General features: G+C 51.5%; 2 protein-coding genes and 1 long non-coding RNA gene across 8 annotated transcripts in view; 1 reads left to right on the top strand and 2 right to left on the bottom strand.

Annotated features, from left to right (window-relative positions):
* Cmtr1 (cap methyltransferase 1) overlaps window positions 1-10,273 on the top strand; it is a 91,058-nt gene extending 80,785 nt beyond the window's left edge. For all 5 annotated transcript variants that reach the window (XM_031348544.1, XM_031348547.1, XM_031348545.1 and 2 more), the window contains 11 exons: window positions 1,925-1,981; window positions 2,506-2,563; window positions 3,220-3,288; window positions 3,635-3,766; window positions 4,684-4,806; window positions 5,335-5,426; window positions 5,938-6,006; window positions 6,970-7,017; window positions 7,893-8,005; window positions 8,426-8,534; window positions 9,090-10,273. In XM_031348544.1, the coding sequence (XP_031204404.1) occupies window positions 1,925-1,981; window positions 2,506-2,563; window positions 3,220-3,288; window positions 3,635-3,766; window positions 4,684-4,806; window positions 5,335-5,426; window positions 5,938-6,006; window positions 6,970-7,017; window positions 7,893-8,005; window positions 8,426-8,534; window positions 9,090-9,231 (1,012 nt within the window). In that variant the 3' untranslated portion in view covers window positions 9,232-10,273. The remainder of the gene's footprint in view (window positions 1-1,924; window positions 1,982-2,505; window positions 2,564-3,219; window positions 3,289-3,634; window positions 3,767-4,683; window positions 4,807-5,334; window positions 5,427-5,937; window positions 6,007-6,969; window positions 7,018-7,892; window positions 8,006-8,425; window positions 8,535-9,089) is intronic.
* On the bottom strand, window positions 3,932-9,228 carry LOC116075448. Its single transcript, XR_004112547.1, has 2 exons — window positions 9,093-9,228; window positions 3,932-8,331 (listed from the first exon to the last, which is right to left on the bottom strand). It is a non-coding gene; the product is annotated as an uncharacterized LOC116075448 (long non-coding RNA).
* Window positions 10,274-11,264: 991 nt separating the features above from the next.
* Window positions 11,265-15,832, bottom strand: part of Ccdc167 (coiled-coil domain containing 167) — a 14,235-nt gene continuing 9,667 nt past the window's right edge. The window contains exons 2-4 of one of the 2 annotated variants that reach the window (XM_031348554.1): window positions 12,400-12,494; window positions 12,179-12,231; window positions 11,265-11,495 (exon numbers count right to left, since the gene is read on the bottom strand). In XM_031348554.1, coding sequence (XP_031204414.1) covers window positions 11,392-11,495; window positions 12,179-12,231; window positions 12,400-12,494 — 252 coding nt within the window. In that variant the 3' untranslated portion in view covers window positions 11,265-11,391. Of the gene's footprint in view, window positions 11,501-12,178; window positions 12,232-12,399; window positions 12,495-15,832 lie in introns of both variants that reach the window. The other variant, XM_031348553.1, reaches the window with a different exon arrangement.

Below are 15,832 nucleotides of genomic sequence, written 5' to 3'. Positions count from 1 at the left end.
AGAACAGTGCTCTTACCCGCTGAGCCGTCTTACCAGCCCCTCCTCTTCAGACTTTTAAGTGTTAGTGTTTTGTTCTTTTTTAAATAAATATTGAGTTAAAGGATTATCCATGTATTTTGGGCATTAATCTCTTACTAGACTCAAATATGAAATACTGTTTCCTGGTCTGTATTTTCTTTTCACTGTATTATGTCCTTGGCACAGAAGTGTGGCCTGGCTCATTTATTTTTCTTATTATTGTACTTCTAGTGTACTTCATGGGGCTTCTCCCGTGTTTTCTTGTAAATTTTGTAAGTTTAGCCCATGTGTTGAGATATTTTATTTTTAATTATTTTTTGGATATGGCATTAATTAATTTTTTTCAGATCTTCCATACTGTCCTTTCTCTATTAAATGGTTTTGGCATACTTTCCAAAACTCTTTCGCTGTTTCATTAGCAATGCTAATAAACAGTAGTAAATGAGTGTTGATTTCTAGGCTTTCTGTCTTGTTCCAGTGACATGTCATCTGTGAAGTGAGATAATTTTATTTCCTTTCCAGGATGGCTATCTCAAACTTTAAAAATTTTGATAATGAAATCCAACTAGGCTTTTTTTTCCTTCTTTTTTTGGTGAATGATTCATTTTCTCTCCAAAAAGTCTTAGTTTACATGCTCTGTGTAGCTTTGGCTGGTTAGAACTTGCTATCCTCCTGCCTCAGTGATCATCCTGAGTGCTGCTCACAGTGTCCATCTGTCCTTGGTGTTTCCTGACACACTGACTCTTCTAGATGTTCTTGCTTCCCTCCTAGAGCACCAAGTTCTTGTCCGCAGTCATTCCATTTCAGCCTACAGTCTCTCTGGCTTCTGTTTATTAAAACTGCATTTCTTAGGCATCGTGGTGTGCACCAGTAATCCCAGCACTCAGAAGGCAGAGGCAGGAGGATTCCTGTACTTTCCCGGACAAGCAGGCTACAGAGTGAGCCTCTAACTCAAGAAACAATGTATAAAATACCACAGGAAAGCATGTCTTTTATTTTTGAGGAACATTTGAATTGGATATGGAATTTTTCTTTTCCCACTTTAAAGATAGACCATTCCACATCTTCCTCCCCTTTCTTCTGATGGGAAGCTCACCCTTTAGGTTTTTAAAATATTTATTTTCTTTCCTTTTGTTTTTATGTGTCTGCACATGAGTGCCATTGCCCATAGAAGCCAGAGGCATTGGACCCCTCCCCCCCACCCCCATTTGATGTGGGTGCTCTTAACTGTTGAGCCACTCCAGCCCCCACCGTTGGCCTTGTCATTCTTTTCTTGTGTATCGTGTCATTTCCTCTGGTTGTTTTCAAGAGGCCAGAGGCTGACATCAGGTTGTCAGTTGCTCTTCACCTTCTGTGTTGAGGGAGGGACTCTCATGAGACGCTAGAGTTCCCCACAGCACCCTGTCTAGCTAGCCAGCGTGCTCCAGAGTGCTGGGGTCACAGGTGAGCTGCCAGTGCTTGCCCAGCATTTATTTGGGTACTGGGGATGGGCTTTCTTGTTGCTTAGTCAGTTTCTTTTCTTTTCTTTTCTTTTTTTTTTTCTTTTTTTAGAGACAGAGCTTCTCTGTGTAGCCCTGGCTGTCCTGGAACTCACTCTGTAGACCAGGCTGGCCTCGAACTCAGAAACCTGCCTGCCTCTGCCTTCCAAGTGCTGGGTTTAAAGGCTTGAGCCACCACTACCTGGCTGCTTAGTCAGTTCTTTAAGGGTGGGATAAGAACCTTCTTGTCAGCAGGCCTTACACTCTGAGCATCTCCTGAGCACGGCTCAGCTGTTCTGCTGTCTTTGGGCCCCATGTAACTGCTGGGTGGGCCCACGTACCTCACCAGTGACTTCCTCACACACAGGTGGCCTCTGCTGTGGCTACACTTCTGTGCTGATGTTGATGTGTGCTTTGTTTTTTCCTAGCTACTGCAGCCTACAGATCAAAGCCCTGGCGAAGATCCATGCATTTGTACAGGACACGTGAGTGCTGCGTATTCACTGGTCTGGCTTTTCTCTTCCCACCAGCTTTTTTTTCTTTTCTTTTTCTTTTCTCCCTCTTCCCCTCCCTCCCTCTTCCCCTCCCTCCCCCCCTCTGTCCATCCTTCTCTCTTTCTCTCTCTCTCTTGAGGCAGATTTTCTCTATGTCGTCTTGGCTGTCCTCATACTCAGAGGTCATCTTTCTGCCTCTGCTGCCTGAGCACTGGCATTAAAGGCATGTGCCACCACTGCCCAGTGACGGTCAACTCCGTTTATTTAACAGTGATTTAAAAGCCACTCTTGTGGGTTCATTTTGCCTTGTGGAATATCAGCATAGTGACATCTTTGAGAACAAAGGAGAAATCAGAATGTCCTGGTGGGTGGAGGGAAGGATGCTGGCATCCAGGAGGTGCTGGTTATAATCGTGGGAAGGGAAGCAGTCAGCCTATACATTGTGAGCTGTCTTTGGAGGCCAGTCCCGCCTGTGTATTTCCTTAGGTCATAAGAGGCTCTGTTTTGTTCCCCAGGACCCTGAGTGAGCCTAGGCAGGCAGAGATCCGTAAGGAGTGCCTCCAGCTGTGGAAGGTAAACAGCCCATGTCACTCCAGGCCAGGGAGCTTCATTCCCCACCCCCAACCTGAAAGGGTGCCCAGCTCCTTGGCTTGCTGCAAGTTACTTCTTTGGCTCTCTGACAGCTGGGTCAGAAGAGCACAGGCTCTGGATCGGCTGCAGTTTACCCTAGTGCCCCTATAGTGATCCATGGAGAGGAAAGGATTTGGTTTGGGGTGTGTTGACATAGTGGCTTGACAGGGAATGAATGTCATACCTCCAGCTCCCTTGACAGGCATATTTGCTTGCATGCCGTTTCTTCTTCCCCAGCCTGAATCCATCTCCTCACACAGTGTTTCTACAAGGTACTTAAAAACCAAAGCCAGAGCTGGAGGTGGCTCAGCAGCTCAGAGCACTAGCTGCTCTTCCAGGGTATCCAAGTTCGCAGCACCACAGGGTAGCTCTCCACTGCCCGTAAGTCCACAGGGTAGCTCTCCACTGCCTGGAACTGCAGGTCCAGGAGCTCGGATGCCCTCTCCTGGCCTTGGCAGGCACCAGGCAGGCGCGCGCATGCGCGCGCGCGTGCACGCGCGCACACACACACACACACACACACACACACACAGGCACCGGGCACACACATGAGGCACCACACCCACACACTTACAAAGCCCTTTGCTGTCTCTTTCCAGATCCCAGACCAGGCTCGAGTTGCTCCTTCCTCGTCAGACCCAAAACTCAAGTTTTTTGAACTAATCAAGGTAAATCTGTCTCATATGACTGCATATAGGAGAGGTCACTTCTCTGCTCAAGCCAGCTGCTGGGAACCCTGGCTTTCCGTGTCACTGAATGTGTGCCTACCCCATTGTGGTGACACTCCCTGTAGCTCTAGCAAATCCATTTGTGCCTTGGATCTGTGTTCTTCCTTTCCTAGTTTCTCCTAATAGGTCCTAAAGGAATACTTTCAATGGATGGAAATAGATACTATTTAGTGATTGGTTGGTCAGAGAGGCGGGTGCAGGGAAGCCTGATTCTGAGAGCAGATGACCCCTGTCCTTCACCTCTGCCAGCCTGCCCCAGCAGTGTTTTCTGTGATCCATGCCACAGGACACTGACATCAATATCTTCAGCTACAAGCCCACACTGCTCACTGCCAAAACCCTGGAGAAGATCCGTCCTGTGTTGGAGTATCGTTGCATGGTGTCTGGCAGCGAGCAGAAATTCCTCCTGGGCTTGGGGGTAAGTCGGCAGCTGGCCTCCCATTGGCTGGGGTGGTGGCAGTACCGTCTGTGTAGATAGAGCTTCTGGCCACACTGCATATGTTTATTCTGCCACCGTCAAAGAGGTCATCCTCGAAACCCTACTTCCTTTCTTGCCCAGACTTAGCAAGTGTGATTCACTCACTCACGCTTTTGTTTCTTCATTTATTTGTTTCTTTCCCGCTGCCTAGCTTTGCCAAGCTGAAGGGAAGGCTGATGCTTTTCTTAAATTTTTTTTTGTTTGTTTTGTTTTGTTTTTTCGAGACAGGGTTTCTCTGTGTAGCCCTGGCTGTCCTGGAACTCACTCTGTAGACCAGGCTGGCCTTGAACTCAGAAATCCGCCTGCCTCTGCCTCCCAAGTGCTGGGATTAAGGGCATGGGCCACCACTGCCCGGCTGGCTGTTGCTTTTCCTGAGCTGCAGAGCCAGTAGGGCATCTGGCTGATGCTGGGTAGCCAGGTCTCTGCAATCCCACCCCTGCCGTTCACTGACTGTCAGGAAGACACCTCTTTTCATCTTCTGAGCCATTGGGGTTAATGGAAGGAGGGATGAAGGACCTCTTAGCTTTACATCTTCCTTGACTAGGCAACCTTTGCACTCTCCTACCCTGCATCCTGCCATGTAGTTGACTTCTCCCCAGTCACTTCTTTGTGTCCATTTTGTCTTGTTCTCCCTTTGCTTTCTCTTCTTCCTGTAATCCTAACTTCCACATGGATATCGAACTTGATGAAGGACTTTTGCTGGGTGGTGGAAAAGTGTCATAAAACTCACCTCCCCTAGACCTTTGCCACTGAAATTAGCCACCCTGTCTGCTTGCAGCTGCCAAGTCAGAAAGGCTCCTTTGAGAACAGAGCCTCCCATGCTTAGTCTCCATGTCCTCCCTTCTCTCTGCCTGCAGAAGTCCCAGATCTACACTTGGGATGGCCGCCAGTCTGACCGTTGGGTGAAGCTGGACCTAAAGACGGAGCTGCCCAGGGACACACTGCTCTGTGTGGAAATTGTGCATGAACTAAAAGGAGAGGTCAGAAGGGTTTCTGTTCAAAGATGGCCCTGTGAAGACTAGCCTTCACCTTAGTTAGGCTTCACGGTGTGGTAGAATCATTCCAAGGCCGTTGTCTTATACTGTAGGAGGGGCTGGGAAGGGGCAGACTCAGAAAATCTGTCTTCAGTCCTTGGATCCTACTAGTGTTTTTAGTAGCCAACTTAAGCAGGAACCCCTTAGAAAAGACTTGACATGTTTTGGGAGCTTTGACAGGGTAGGTATGACATTCAGAACATTCCATGTGAGCAGGTCACAGTGGGAAGCTAGCTCTGGCTACAGCAAACATGGCGGCAATCTTACTGGATTTGAGGCTCATGAAGGCTCTCCTCTCAAAAGCCTGCTCTCAAGCCCAAGCTAGCCTCTGCTCTGGACCATTTGGCAGGGAGGCTAGATGCAGCCTTTCCCTAGTTTAGCAATGGGTGGTTGAAGACCAGCATGGCACACATGATAGGCAGAGCAGGCCAAAGGCCAGCACCTGCACAGCAGACAGCATGCTTGTCCTTGTAGGGGAAGGCCCAGCGGAAGATCAGCGCAATCCACATCCTTGATGTCCTGGTGCTGAACGGCAGTGACGTCCGAGAGCAGCACTTCAACCAGCGGTGGGCCTGGGCCCTGGGGAGGGAGGACTGCTCATGGCCACAGCAGGCTGGGCCCAGGCAGGAGGGAAGACCGGCTGGCCTTGCAGCTTGTTGAGATGTGGGCCTCAGTTGTCAGATTCTAGCACACTGCATCATGCCACAGTTGCTTAGATTACTGAGGTCATTTTTTTGTGTGAAGATTGAACAAGGGTAATCTTGTTTGAAGAGGGAAGGTTTCTTATAAAAATCATGGCCAGAGTGTGGGCTCAGTTTAGTATACCTGGGCTAGCTAGAGGTACAGTACATGTGTATACTATAACAACACCCAAAGTCCTCGTGGAGATGACTGAACACAGTAGGACACTTTAGGGAAATCAGAGGTCAGAATCCACAGGACAGATTGTGCTCTGGGGACATGAATGCTGCCACTTGGATGGTTTGTGTAGGTCCAGGTCCTCTCATCTATCTGGCAGAAATGCCTCAGCACAGGTGAGGCCCTGGCTTGCCTCTAAGGATTACGTTTGGATTATAGGATTCAGCTTGCTGAGAAATTCGTGAAAGCAGTTTCTAAACCCAGTCGACCGGACATGAATCCTATCAGGTGAGTGTGTCGGTCTCCTCCCAGAGCCCGTGGGGTTGTGGCTTTCTGTTGCTTACTTCTCCTATCCTGTGTGGCACGACAGGGTTCAGTGGGAGGATGGGTTAAGGTCTCCTAATTTGAGATGCATGTCTGCCCTGTGAGTTACCCATTCACATTTGAGCATCCTTAGCTGACTGCATGGAATGGGGATTTGACTATGAAACTTGGTGCTTGAGGAGAAAGAGGGCCCTGTCAACAGTGAGCGTTAGGGTGAAAGTTCCAGGCAGGAGAGACATAGATGGAGACTACCTTCTCCAGGTCAGAGGCTTAGAGCATCGGAGCGTAAGGTGCTTATCTACATTAGCAGAGAAGTGTTGGTAATGCTCATCAATAAATTTAAAATTGAACCCAGCATTGAGGATGCAGGACAGTCTCAAAGTGAGCTTAACCTGTGCTGTATGATGTCCTGCCTGCTAGTTTCAACAGGCAGCTTACCCAGCAGCGGTTCTCAAGGCAGGTTTGCTGCCCCCAGATGTGGAGGGCTGGGCCTCAGACTAGAGCCCTATACTCTGTATAAGGTCTGTGCCTGCAAGAATAGGACTACCAGGGCCATTTAGAATAATTAAGCTATGGGAAGATCTTACATCGATGTAAATAGAGCTAGGACTTGTGGCCTGTAGTGTCAGTGAAGGTTACGTGAGAATAAGGGTATGGTTAGAGAAATGTGCCTGCAATATTTTTCCTCTTTTAACCCCCGTCTTCAGGACTTACTGCTGAATCACAGCCACTGGTGCCGTCTCAGGGGCCCATGTGGTAGCTCTGAAGTCTAGGCAGGCTGTAGGATAGTAATGCCACAGGCTCAGCAGCCTTATTCTTGTGGGCTGCTGGTTGCAGGGAGTGTCTGAGGACAAGGGTAGGTATGGACCTCCCTATCATACCTTTCACAAGCATATCTCAGGAAGCTGTGCCATCTGCTCTGCACAGGGTGAAGGAGGTGTACCGGCTAGAAGAGATGGAGAAGATCTTTGTCAGGTGAGTCATTTATCCACGTGCTTTAGGTTGGTGGTGGGATGGATAGCTGAGTCAAGACTCATTCTATCTGCAGGGTGGTTATAGAGCTGGCCCTGGCATTGCCTATCACACACTTACACTCCCTCACTGATAAGCTGGTGAGTCCCAGCTGTGAGCCAGCTCAGCACCTAACAGGAAGGAAGCAGGGCGACTTTATGTCAGGCAGAAGTATGGCCAGAATTAATACTGGAATAGTTAAGATTGTCCTCGCAAACAGAGATGATGAAATTGTAGATGCCCATGTGGTGTTTGCAGCAGGTAAGCATGGCCTCTCTGTTGTGTACCCTATAGGCTGGAGATGTCACCTTGTAGTGGTAAGGACCAGGACAGGCCTTAGGGCAGTTATCATCTGCCATCCTCTTGAGCCGTCTGGGCTTGGCCATTGGAAGCTGGAGGGAATAAGCAGGGGGAAGGAAGAATGGGCATCCCTAAATCCCAGAGGACATAGATGCGTTTCATAGACCTTCAGTGTGCCTACCACACTCAGCAAATGAGTCCCACTGTGAGAGAGCCCCAGAGCAGTCCTCTGAAGACCAAGTGGTGCGACTGGTGTCTGGTTTCCCCTGTCGGTATGGATGAGGGGCAACACCTCTTCACCCATTGCTTGACTGGAATGCAGAGCCTGTGCTCTACCCTCAGCTCTGCTACCAGCTCTCCCTAGCATGGCTTGGAGCAGTATGCTTAAGGACCTGTGCTTTGGTTTCTTCTGCCAAGCCAGGATAGAACAGTGAAGTTAGTGTCACTGTGAATTACCCGGAGACTAACACTAGCATGCCCAACTCTGTCTGTCCCTTGTGCATGTGCTTCCTGGATGCTCATCCATTTGGGGAAACCAGGTTAGAAATGAAGCTCATCAAAGGCTCTGGTGGCACCCCAAAGCTCAGCTACACAGGACGGGACGACCGGCACTTTGTGCCCACAGGCGTCTACATTGTCAGGACTGTAAATGGTAGGTACTGAATGACCGTCCCCTGCCCTTACCCAGCAAGGGTGGTTTGACTCCGACTTTCTTGTTGAGGCGGACAGCAGTCAGCTGGCAGTTTCTGAGGTACCCGTTGGAAACACCCCAACTGGGCCTGTTCTGGTCTTTGGCTGGGGGCAGGGAGAGATGAAATTGTAGATGCCCATATAGTGTTCTCAGCAGGTAAGCATGGCCTCTCTGTTGTGTACCCTATAGGCTGGAGATGTCACCTTGTAGTGGTAAGGATCAGGACAGGCCTTAGGGAAGTTATCATCTGCCATCCTCTTGAGCCGTCTGGGCTTGGCCATTGGAAGCTGGAGGGAATAAGCAGGGCGAAGGAAGAATGCATCCTTGGCCGTCCCCATCCCCATGGGTACTGTCCTGAGTGCCTGCCCTCTTCTCCCTCAGAGCCGTGGACCATGGGATTCAGCAAGAGCAAGAATAGGAAGTTCTTCTACAATAAGAAAACCCAGAAATCCTTCTATAATCTCCCTACAGAATCCATTGCCCCCTTTCAGTAAGTAGCCCTCCATTGGCTTAAAACCCATCACTGCCATGTAGAAGGAAACTGCCCCAGGTATGGACCTGATTCATCCAGATGCTGGGCAGAGGGCTGACTGGCTAAGTGGCAGAGGGGAACCTGCCAGAGAGTTTGGAGGAACGTGTTGTAGGAAGCTTGCCCCTTATGACTCAAGGTCCCAGGTATTCCTCCTCAAGGCATGCTGGTCAGATTACTGCTGGATATGAGCTTCTACAGCAGCCCCAACAGGGCCTCAAATTAGCCACTGGCACTTGTTTCTGTAGCCGGCTAATACTGACCTTAGTGGAACAGGTGAGCCAGAAACACTAATAGTCTAGCTGGATGCCGGCTGTGACAGCAGATGCTCTTGGAGGCACGGGAGGAACTGGGGCCTACTGGGTGGAGCCTTTAGATGCCAGAGGGTGTCTCTCAACTTGAGTCATTGACAGAACCCAGTGTAAAAGCACCTAGCCGGGGCTGTGCTAGTGATTTCTCGGTCCTGTCCCACCTCGGTACAGCACTCTGATGACTCCCTCCCCTGCCCCTTTATAGTACCTGCTACAACAGCCGGCTCTTCTGGGAGTGGGGAGATGGCTTCCACATGCGTGACTCCCAGAAGCCCCAGGATCCAGACAAGCTGTCCAAGGAGGACGTCCTTTCCTTCATCCAGAGTCACAATCCTCTAGGCCCTTAGGGTTTCCACCTGATGGATGTCCTGGCATTCTTGAGGCAGGGCCCAGTGTCTGCTTCTTTCTGCCTTGGAGAGGCACTGGGACCGTTCTCTCTGGTCATAAGGGAGATGGGCTCTTCCCCCTCCCAAGGAGCTCTACTGGGGCCTTAGGACGCATCCTGTGGAACTCTGCTGCCTGGGAACTGACCCACCAGGAGTCAGCCTTAAGAGCAGCTGCTCCAGAGCAGGCCAGTGCTTAGGGCAGGCCAGACTCATTCCCTCTGGGATCTGTAGACTCATTTACTGCCCTCAAGAGCAGTTAGGTCCTTGTTTTGCCCAGTTTCTACTAAGCCAGCCAAATGTGGAGGCCCTCCATGATGCGCTGGCCAGGAGCAACTGTTGTACCAATCAAAGTTGTTTCTTGTCTTTCCCCCACCCCAGTCCTGGAGTTTGTCCTGGAGGTCGGGAAGGAGTGTGGACCCAGTATCCTTCAGACATCAGAGCTTTGAGTACTGGGTCCAACTGCTCTTCGAGTTTCCACTTCTTGTGTTCTAAGCACCGGGCAGCTCCAGGGAGGAGCAGCCTAGAAACCTGCCCTTTTCTCTTCCTGTCTCAGCACTAACAGAAAGTTACTCTAGCAGGCCAGGCCACCTGAAGCTCTTGGCAGAGTTGTGAGCTAGTGGTGACTCCAGCTGCCCTCTCTCTTCACCAGGAGGTACATACGATCTGCTTTCATTCCTCTACAGTCAGTCACTCCGTGTCCTGTCTATGTAGGAGACAGCTTTGGGAGGGGCAGGGCACCTGTGGTCGTTTCTAATGGGAAACCTCTCTCAGGAGATGTTCATGCAGGCTCCCAGGGCCCCATGCCAGAGCCAGACAGGTTTCCATGGAGCTAGGGCACTGGGGCACCTGTGAGGTTGGAATTGACTCCATGGTGGGAGGTCCCTTCCACCAGCTCCTGACCCTTAAGCCAGCAGCAAGTGCTAGCATGCCATGTTTGCACCCGATTCTGGGTCTATCAGTGTGTCTTACAGAATTTTGGATCATTAAACATATTTTTACTGCTTGTGTGGCTCTGTGCTGGGTTGTCCACAGTGCTTGCTGTATGGTTGAGGAAGGGGAGTGTTCGTGGAGTCCAAGCCTCTCCAGTTCCTGAGACTGCTGTGTGTTAGACAGGGAGCCCAGAGGTCACGGTGCAGTCCCTGTTTACAGCAGACTGGAGGGTGAATGGGCCCACCGCCCTAGGAGGGTGGGGAGGGTTTCTTTCTCTTGCATAAGCCACACAGCTCACTCCATGGCAGCACTGTGACAGTCCAGGACCAACACAGTCTGTGTGACCAACACAGGCCTTAGACGGTTACTGTCACTAGACAAGAGACAGGAGAAAGGGTCTTGAGCTGACTCTGGCTGGCCTCCCTCCATAGAGTCCACACCTGTGCATTGAGGAGAGGCTGGCCTCCCTCCATAGAGTCCACACGTGTGCACTGAGGAGAAGCTCATTGCGTCTCCAGGAGGCCAGATGAGAATGCCTCCAGCTGATTCTGTCTTCATGTCTGCTTTTCCATGGTGGGCTCCTGACTGTCCAGGGCTGCACTGTGTGTGTTGCACTCACAGCGAGCATTCCTCCTCCTTTAGGGCCCTCTACTGTGAGTGGAGCTAGGGTAGAATCCGTCAGCTGCTTCTGACTGGCCTCCTCCTCCTCAATCCCACCCTACTCACTGGCTCTTGTCACCATGTCAGTCTGGTCATTGCCATAGCTCTCACTGCTGGCCACCAGCACCTGCAGGCCTCCCTGGCCCTGCCGGTCTCTGGAAGAGGAGAGCACTCGGCATGCTCCAGAGCCACCGCCTCAAGTCCAAACCACTCTTCCCGTGCACACTGCACTGTCTTCAGTGGTAACCACAGGCCCAGGGCAGGCTGGAGCTGAGGTGGCTCAGTGCTTGCCCTCCCAGCAGCACATCTCCCTCCCTCCTGAATTGTACACAAGAATTTTGGAACATCCCTTCATCTGGAGACATGAGTGCCTCCCTTGCTAACCCTCACCTAGTCAGGAAATATTTACTCACCAGACAGCAGAGCCTGGGGCTCTTTATTGCCCCTCTGCTACAGCTGCTGGGCAACCACAGGGGAAAGGCCCCTCTGTCAGGATGGGGAGTGGGAGGGAACCTGCTTGGCTGAGGATGGCTAACTCACATAGTCCAGTGAGCATAGAGCAGGGCGAAGACTATGAAGATGGCCACCGAGAGGAGCATGTTCTTCCGGTTCTCGTGTCGAAGCAGCTTTAGCTCCTTCTCTGGGAGAAAAGAGATGGAAACAAAACAGAACACTGAGGCCCACCCAGCTGCTTCTGCTTCCCAGAGTAGACATTCTGATGAAAGGAGGTGTCTCCTTCCAACCACTGTCACATACCAAAACCTAGCCCTGTCCTTCATCTGCCCAGACCCTCATAATCCTTTAGCTAGGCTCAGATCTAAGAGCAGGCCTGACTTGTTCACACACTCCTCTGTGAGTGCACTCCTCTGTGAGGCCTGAAAGCCACAGCAGGCATGTCCTCTCGGACGGCTAAGGACAGCTCTGCAGTGCTCGCCTTCAGGACAGCTGAGCCTCTTTGGGCTCACACGGCTCCTGAATTCCTGCTGCTCCACAGTGTACAGGTTCTACGTTGCAAAGGCTAAACTGGTGTCCTGGCCACCACCTCCAGCTGTGCACTGGACTAAGAGGAGACCTGGCAGCCAGCTTAGGGCTGAGTAGAGATGGGATAGGACACATCTGAAGAGCTCTCTGCAGACCACAGTCCTGGCCTCAGGGCAGGGGGTACTGGGCTCTACCCAGCTCTGCTTCCAGCACCCAGAAGGTGGCAGCATTGCTCAACCCACAGAATGCCTGTCCTGCCCCAAGTAAGGACCATCCTCTAGCACGCCCAGTCTGGGTTGTTCAGGACCAGGCTGGCAACGGGAGGGAACTTTCTTACCATACTTGGAGGCTTTGTTCATCAGGGTCTTTTTCTCCTTCTCCAGAGACTTCCTGTGGGGAAGGAGTTTACAGCTCAGACCCTTTTTTCCTGTCTTAACCAGAGAGGCTGTTTGAATAAGGAGGTCAAAAACTAGGATCTTAGGGCACAGGAGTTGGAGCTCAAAAGTTAGGGACCATTCTGCCTTGGCTTAGAGGGTCGTGACTGGACAGAGGTATTACCTGTCCTCAGGACTCAGCTCTGCCCTGTAGAGCTGGGAGGTCACAGCCTCCAGGTCCTTCCGACACTGAGACAGCTTTTCCTCTAGCCCATCAATCTGAAAGAGACAGAGGCACAGAGTTCCACAGCTTTCCTGACACTGGCACCTCAGAGGGACTCCCCTCTAGGTCCGCCATCCTGCCCGTGCACCCCATGTTTGTACTGGGCAGGGCCCAGCTTTGCTGTTGACAGAGTGCTGCTTCGAGTAGAACTGCCGGGCTGAGTCCTGGGAAACAAGAAGTGGCTGTTGCCTGCTTCCGAGCCTCCGAACCAAGCACAGGTTGAGGGTGAAGCAGAACCCCAGGTTAGCTATGTCTTGCAAGAACAGGACGCCGGTTGTTTCCACCAGAGCCTGGCACCTGTAGCACTTGCCCTATGGTATACTCAAGGGAGAAGCACTACAGAGCCAGCACCAGGTCCCAGGCACTCCACATGGGTGGGAGGGGTTAAATGTCCAGAGGGCTTCCTTGTAGATACCCTAACAGCGCAGTCTGTGTTGTCATGAGAGACATTTTTCTGAGAATCAATAAAAATTGGTGAAACAATGCAACTTAAAACCACTTCTATTTCTCTCTGCTGTGGCTCTTGGGCAGAAATGTTGCCTATCACCAAGGTCAGCAAAAACTCAGTGGCAAAGCAGCCACGCTCCTGAAAGCTGGAGAGCTCCCGGATGTACCTGCTCCCGCTTACTTTGTCAGTTCAGAGCTGTGATCTTAGAGGGCATGCCCAAGTGCTGGGAAAATGGTTTGTAAAGTGCTGGGCAGGACTGTCCACACCAGTGTGCCATGTCACGCGCCTGGCCTTCACTTGGTCTCCAGGTATCTAAACTGGTCTCTGGCTGGGTCCAGGCTGGCTGGCTAACAACACCTTGCTTTCTGGTGGCTGGATGTGTTGAAGGCTTAGGTCCCTTTAACACTCTTTTCCCATCTCTGACTTCACCCACCATAACCAAGTCCCCAGGAGAGTCAGCAAATGGAAGGATAGGTTCCCTAGATGGAATCTGTTTTCTGAGGAGTCACAGGCCCTTCTGTCGGTCTCAGCCCCACTCCTTATTGGAGCTACCCCTGGAAGAACCTTCCTCCTAAATAAGCAGTCTGCTCAGAGACTGGGTGTCCCAGGCCACACTAGTCTGGGGCTGCGAAGCAGGGAAGTTAAGTCCCTGGCCGACAGCCACCTCAGAAAACCAACCCTGGGTCAGCTACTTTGGTGAGTCCAAAAAAGGTCGACTCCTTTCAGGAGTCAGGAGGGCTCCATGACTGTCCAGGTTACTGCATGGTTAACTGTACCAGACTAGGTGGTCCCCAAAGAAGCCACAAGCCTTCTTTGAACTGCACTGCAGGGAGGTGAACACAGGAGAGCCAGGCTTGGGCACAACAGTCTGGCCACCATGACAGCCTGGCCCCAAGAATGCTTGTGTCCTCAGCTTCTTAGACCACCTGCCACCTCTGTGCCCAAAGGCCTGGTCTGCAGTCTTCCTATTTGTGGCTGGAGTGAGTGGCACTTGAGGGTGGATGGACTGAAGGGCTGGGGACAGGGACAAACTGTTAGGAGTTTATACTACTGACTTCTGAAAACCTTGGGCTCACTAAAACAAGAAAAGAGCTGTGCTTGCACATGGCTAATGCAGCTTGCTCCAGATGTGCAGGTCAGGTTCAGTCCTCCCTGCTGCTCTTGGGCAGGGCCTGGGGAGGGAATCAGGTGAAGGACTTCCATCCCTGAATGCCTCTGGAAGGGGCCCAGGTGCCCAAACAAGTGGTAATTGCCCCGGAGCAAGGCCAGGCGCTCTCGCTGAGCAATCTTACAGCTGAGGCTGTGGCCAACCTGCTCTGCCATCATCATGCTCTGGACAGGGCCTGAGGGGCTGGCAGTCAGGGGCCTTTATCTGAACCAGCCCAACTTATTTGCAGTTGCACCAGAATATCCCCACTTTCATTTGCCACTTCTTAATGAGGCTTAAATGGGCGAACACAAATCAAGGTTTTAGGTACTCAGTTCTGACCTCCCTCTATGAATATTTATGTCCTGCTGACAGTTCTGATTCCCTTCTAAATAGTAAGTTCTCTTTTACAACTGCCTGTGGACTCAAAGGGGATGGGTGCTGGTGGGGGGGATGCAGGGGGCTGGGTGCTAAGCCCAAAGGAGGCTTTTCAGCAAGCAGGAGACTCATCCTTAGAAGGGGTCTAGACACCAGCAACAGAGGGCAAAGTCAGAAACTGTAGTAATGAGGCAGAGAGTCCAGGAAGCAGGCTGTGAACACAGGAAGGGATGGTCCTAATGCTGGTTTTAGATGTGACTGGGGCCACAGAGGTGGCTGCAGAACAGACCTAACCCAAAAGACAGGTCAAAAAGGCAAGAAAAGACTGGAAAATGGACCTTATGGAAAGTCCCCAGTTGGAGGGTCGGCTCTCCAAGCACATGGGTTATGAACACGGTGGCTGCGGATAGTCCTCAGGTCACTCCCTCCCTACCCTCAGGGCCAAGGGAAGCCAGGCTCTGCAGCTAAGAGCTCTAGGATCAGAAAACGGAGACAGATCTCAGGAAGATTCTAGAAGAGTAGGGTCAGGGCTGGGCCAGCAGTTGGACTGAAAGCTGGAAGCTTAAAAATGGGATATCGTGTGAAGTGCAGTACAGGGCCCAGCTGTAACTGGTCACTTGTCACTTGTGAATGAATGGCAGGTTCCTTAAGCCTGCCTGTGCCTCCCTCGGGTGACAGACATCTGGAGCAAGGATGAACTTGGAAGAGCACTTCACACAGGCGACATTTGGTACCAATTTGGCTGCTGTTAAAGGAATGGTGCTCATTGGCTCTGTGCTGAGAGAAAGACCATGAGAGCAGTGGGGTCGAGGGTGGGGAGCCCTGGGTCGGCCCACCAGCTGGTCCAGAACATGGCACATTGGCAAGCTCTGGAATCTTTTAGGGGAATGATGCTGGGATAGGTTCAAGTGGCAGAGGCCAGGTGTGAGGTGAGATGGTGAGACCTACAGAGCCGCAGACAGAACTCAATGGAGGCCAGGGAAGCAGTGATCCTCTGAGGAAATGCAGGCAGCACAGGGGACCTGGCACCCAGTAAGGCTGGGAGTAGGATGGGTGTCCTGGGGATGTGGGGATGTGGTTAAGAGGTTCAAAGAAAGAGAAAGAGATGGGAACAAGTCCAGTGGAAAGGGAAGACCATAGAGCCACGCAGAGCACCTGCCTGGGAGAAAGAGCGTCCGCTGGCTCCTCACGTGCTGAGACTAGCCTGGAGCTAAAGGGGGCAGGCAGCATGGCTCTGGTAAATGGGTGTCCCCTGGTAGATTAAGAAACACCTATGTGTGCCGGGCGGTGGTAGCGCACGCCTTTCATCCCAGCACTTGGGAGGCAGAGGCAGGCGGATTTCTGAGTTCAAGGCCAGCCTG

Source organism: Mastomys coucha, unplaced genomic scaffold (assembly GCF_008632895.1).
Source record: "Mastomys coucha isolate ucsf_1 unplaced genomic scaffold, UCSF_Mcou_1 pScaffold3, whole genome shotgun sequence".
In the NCBI taxonomy this organism is placed as follows: domain Eukaryota; kingdom Metazoa; phylum Chordata; class Mammalia; order Rodentia; family Muridae; genus Mastomys; species Mastomys coucha.
Note: the sequence above shows the minus strand (reverse complement) of the source record. Positions and strands in the feature narration are given on the sequence as shown.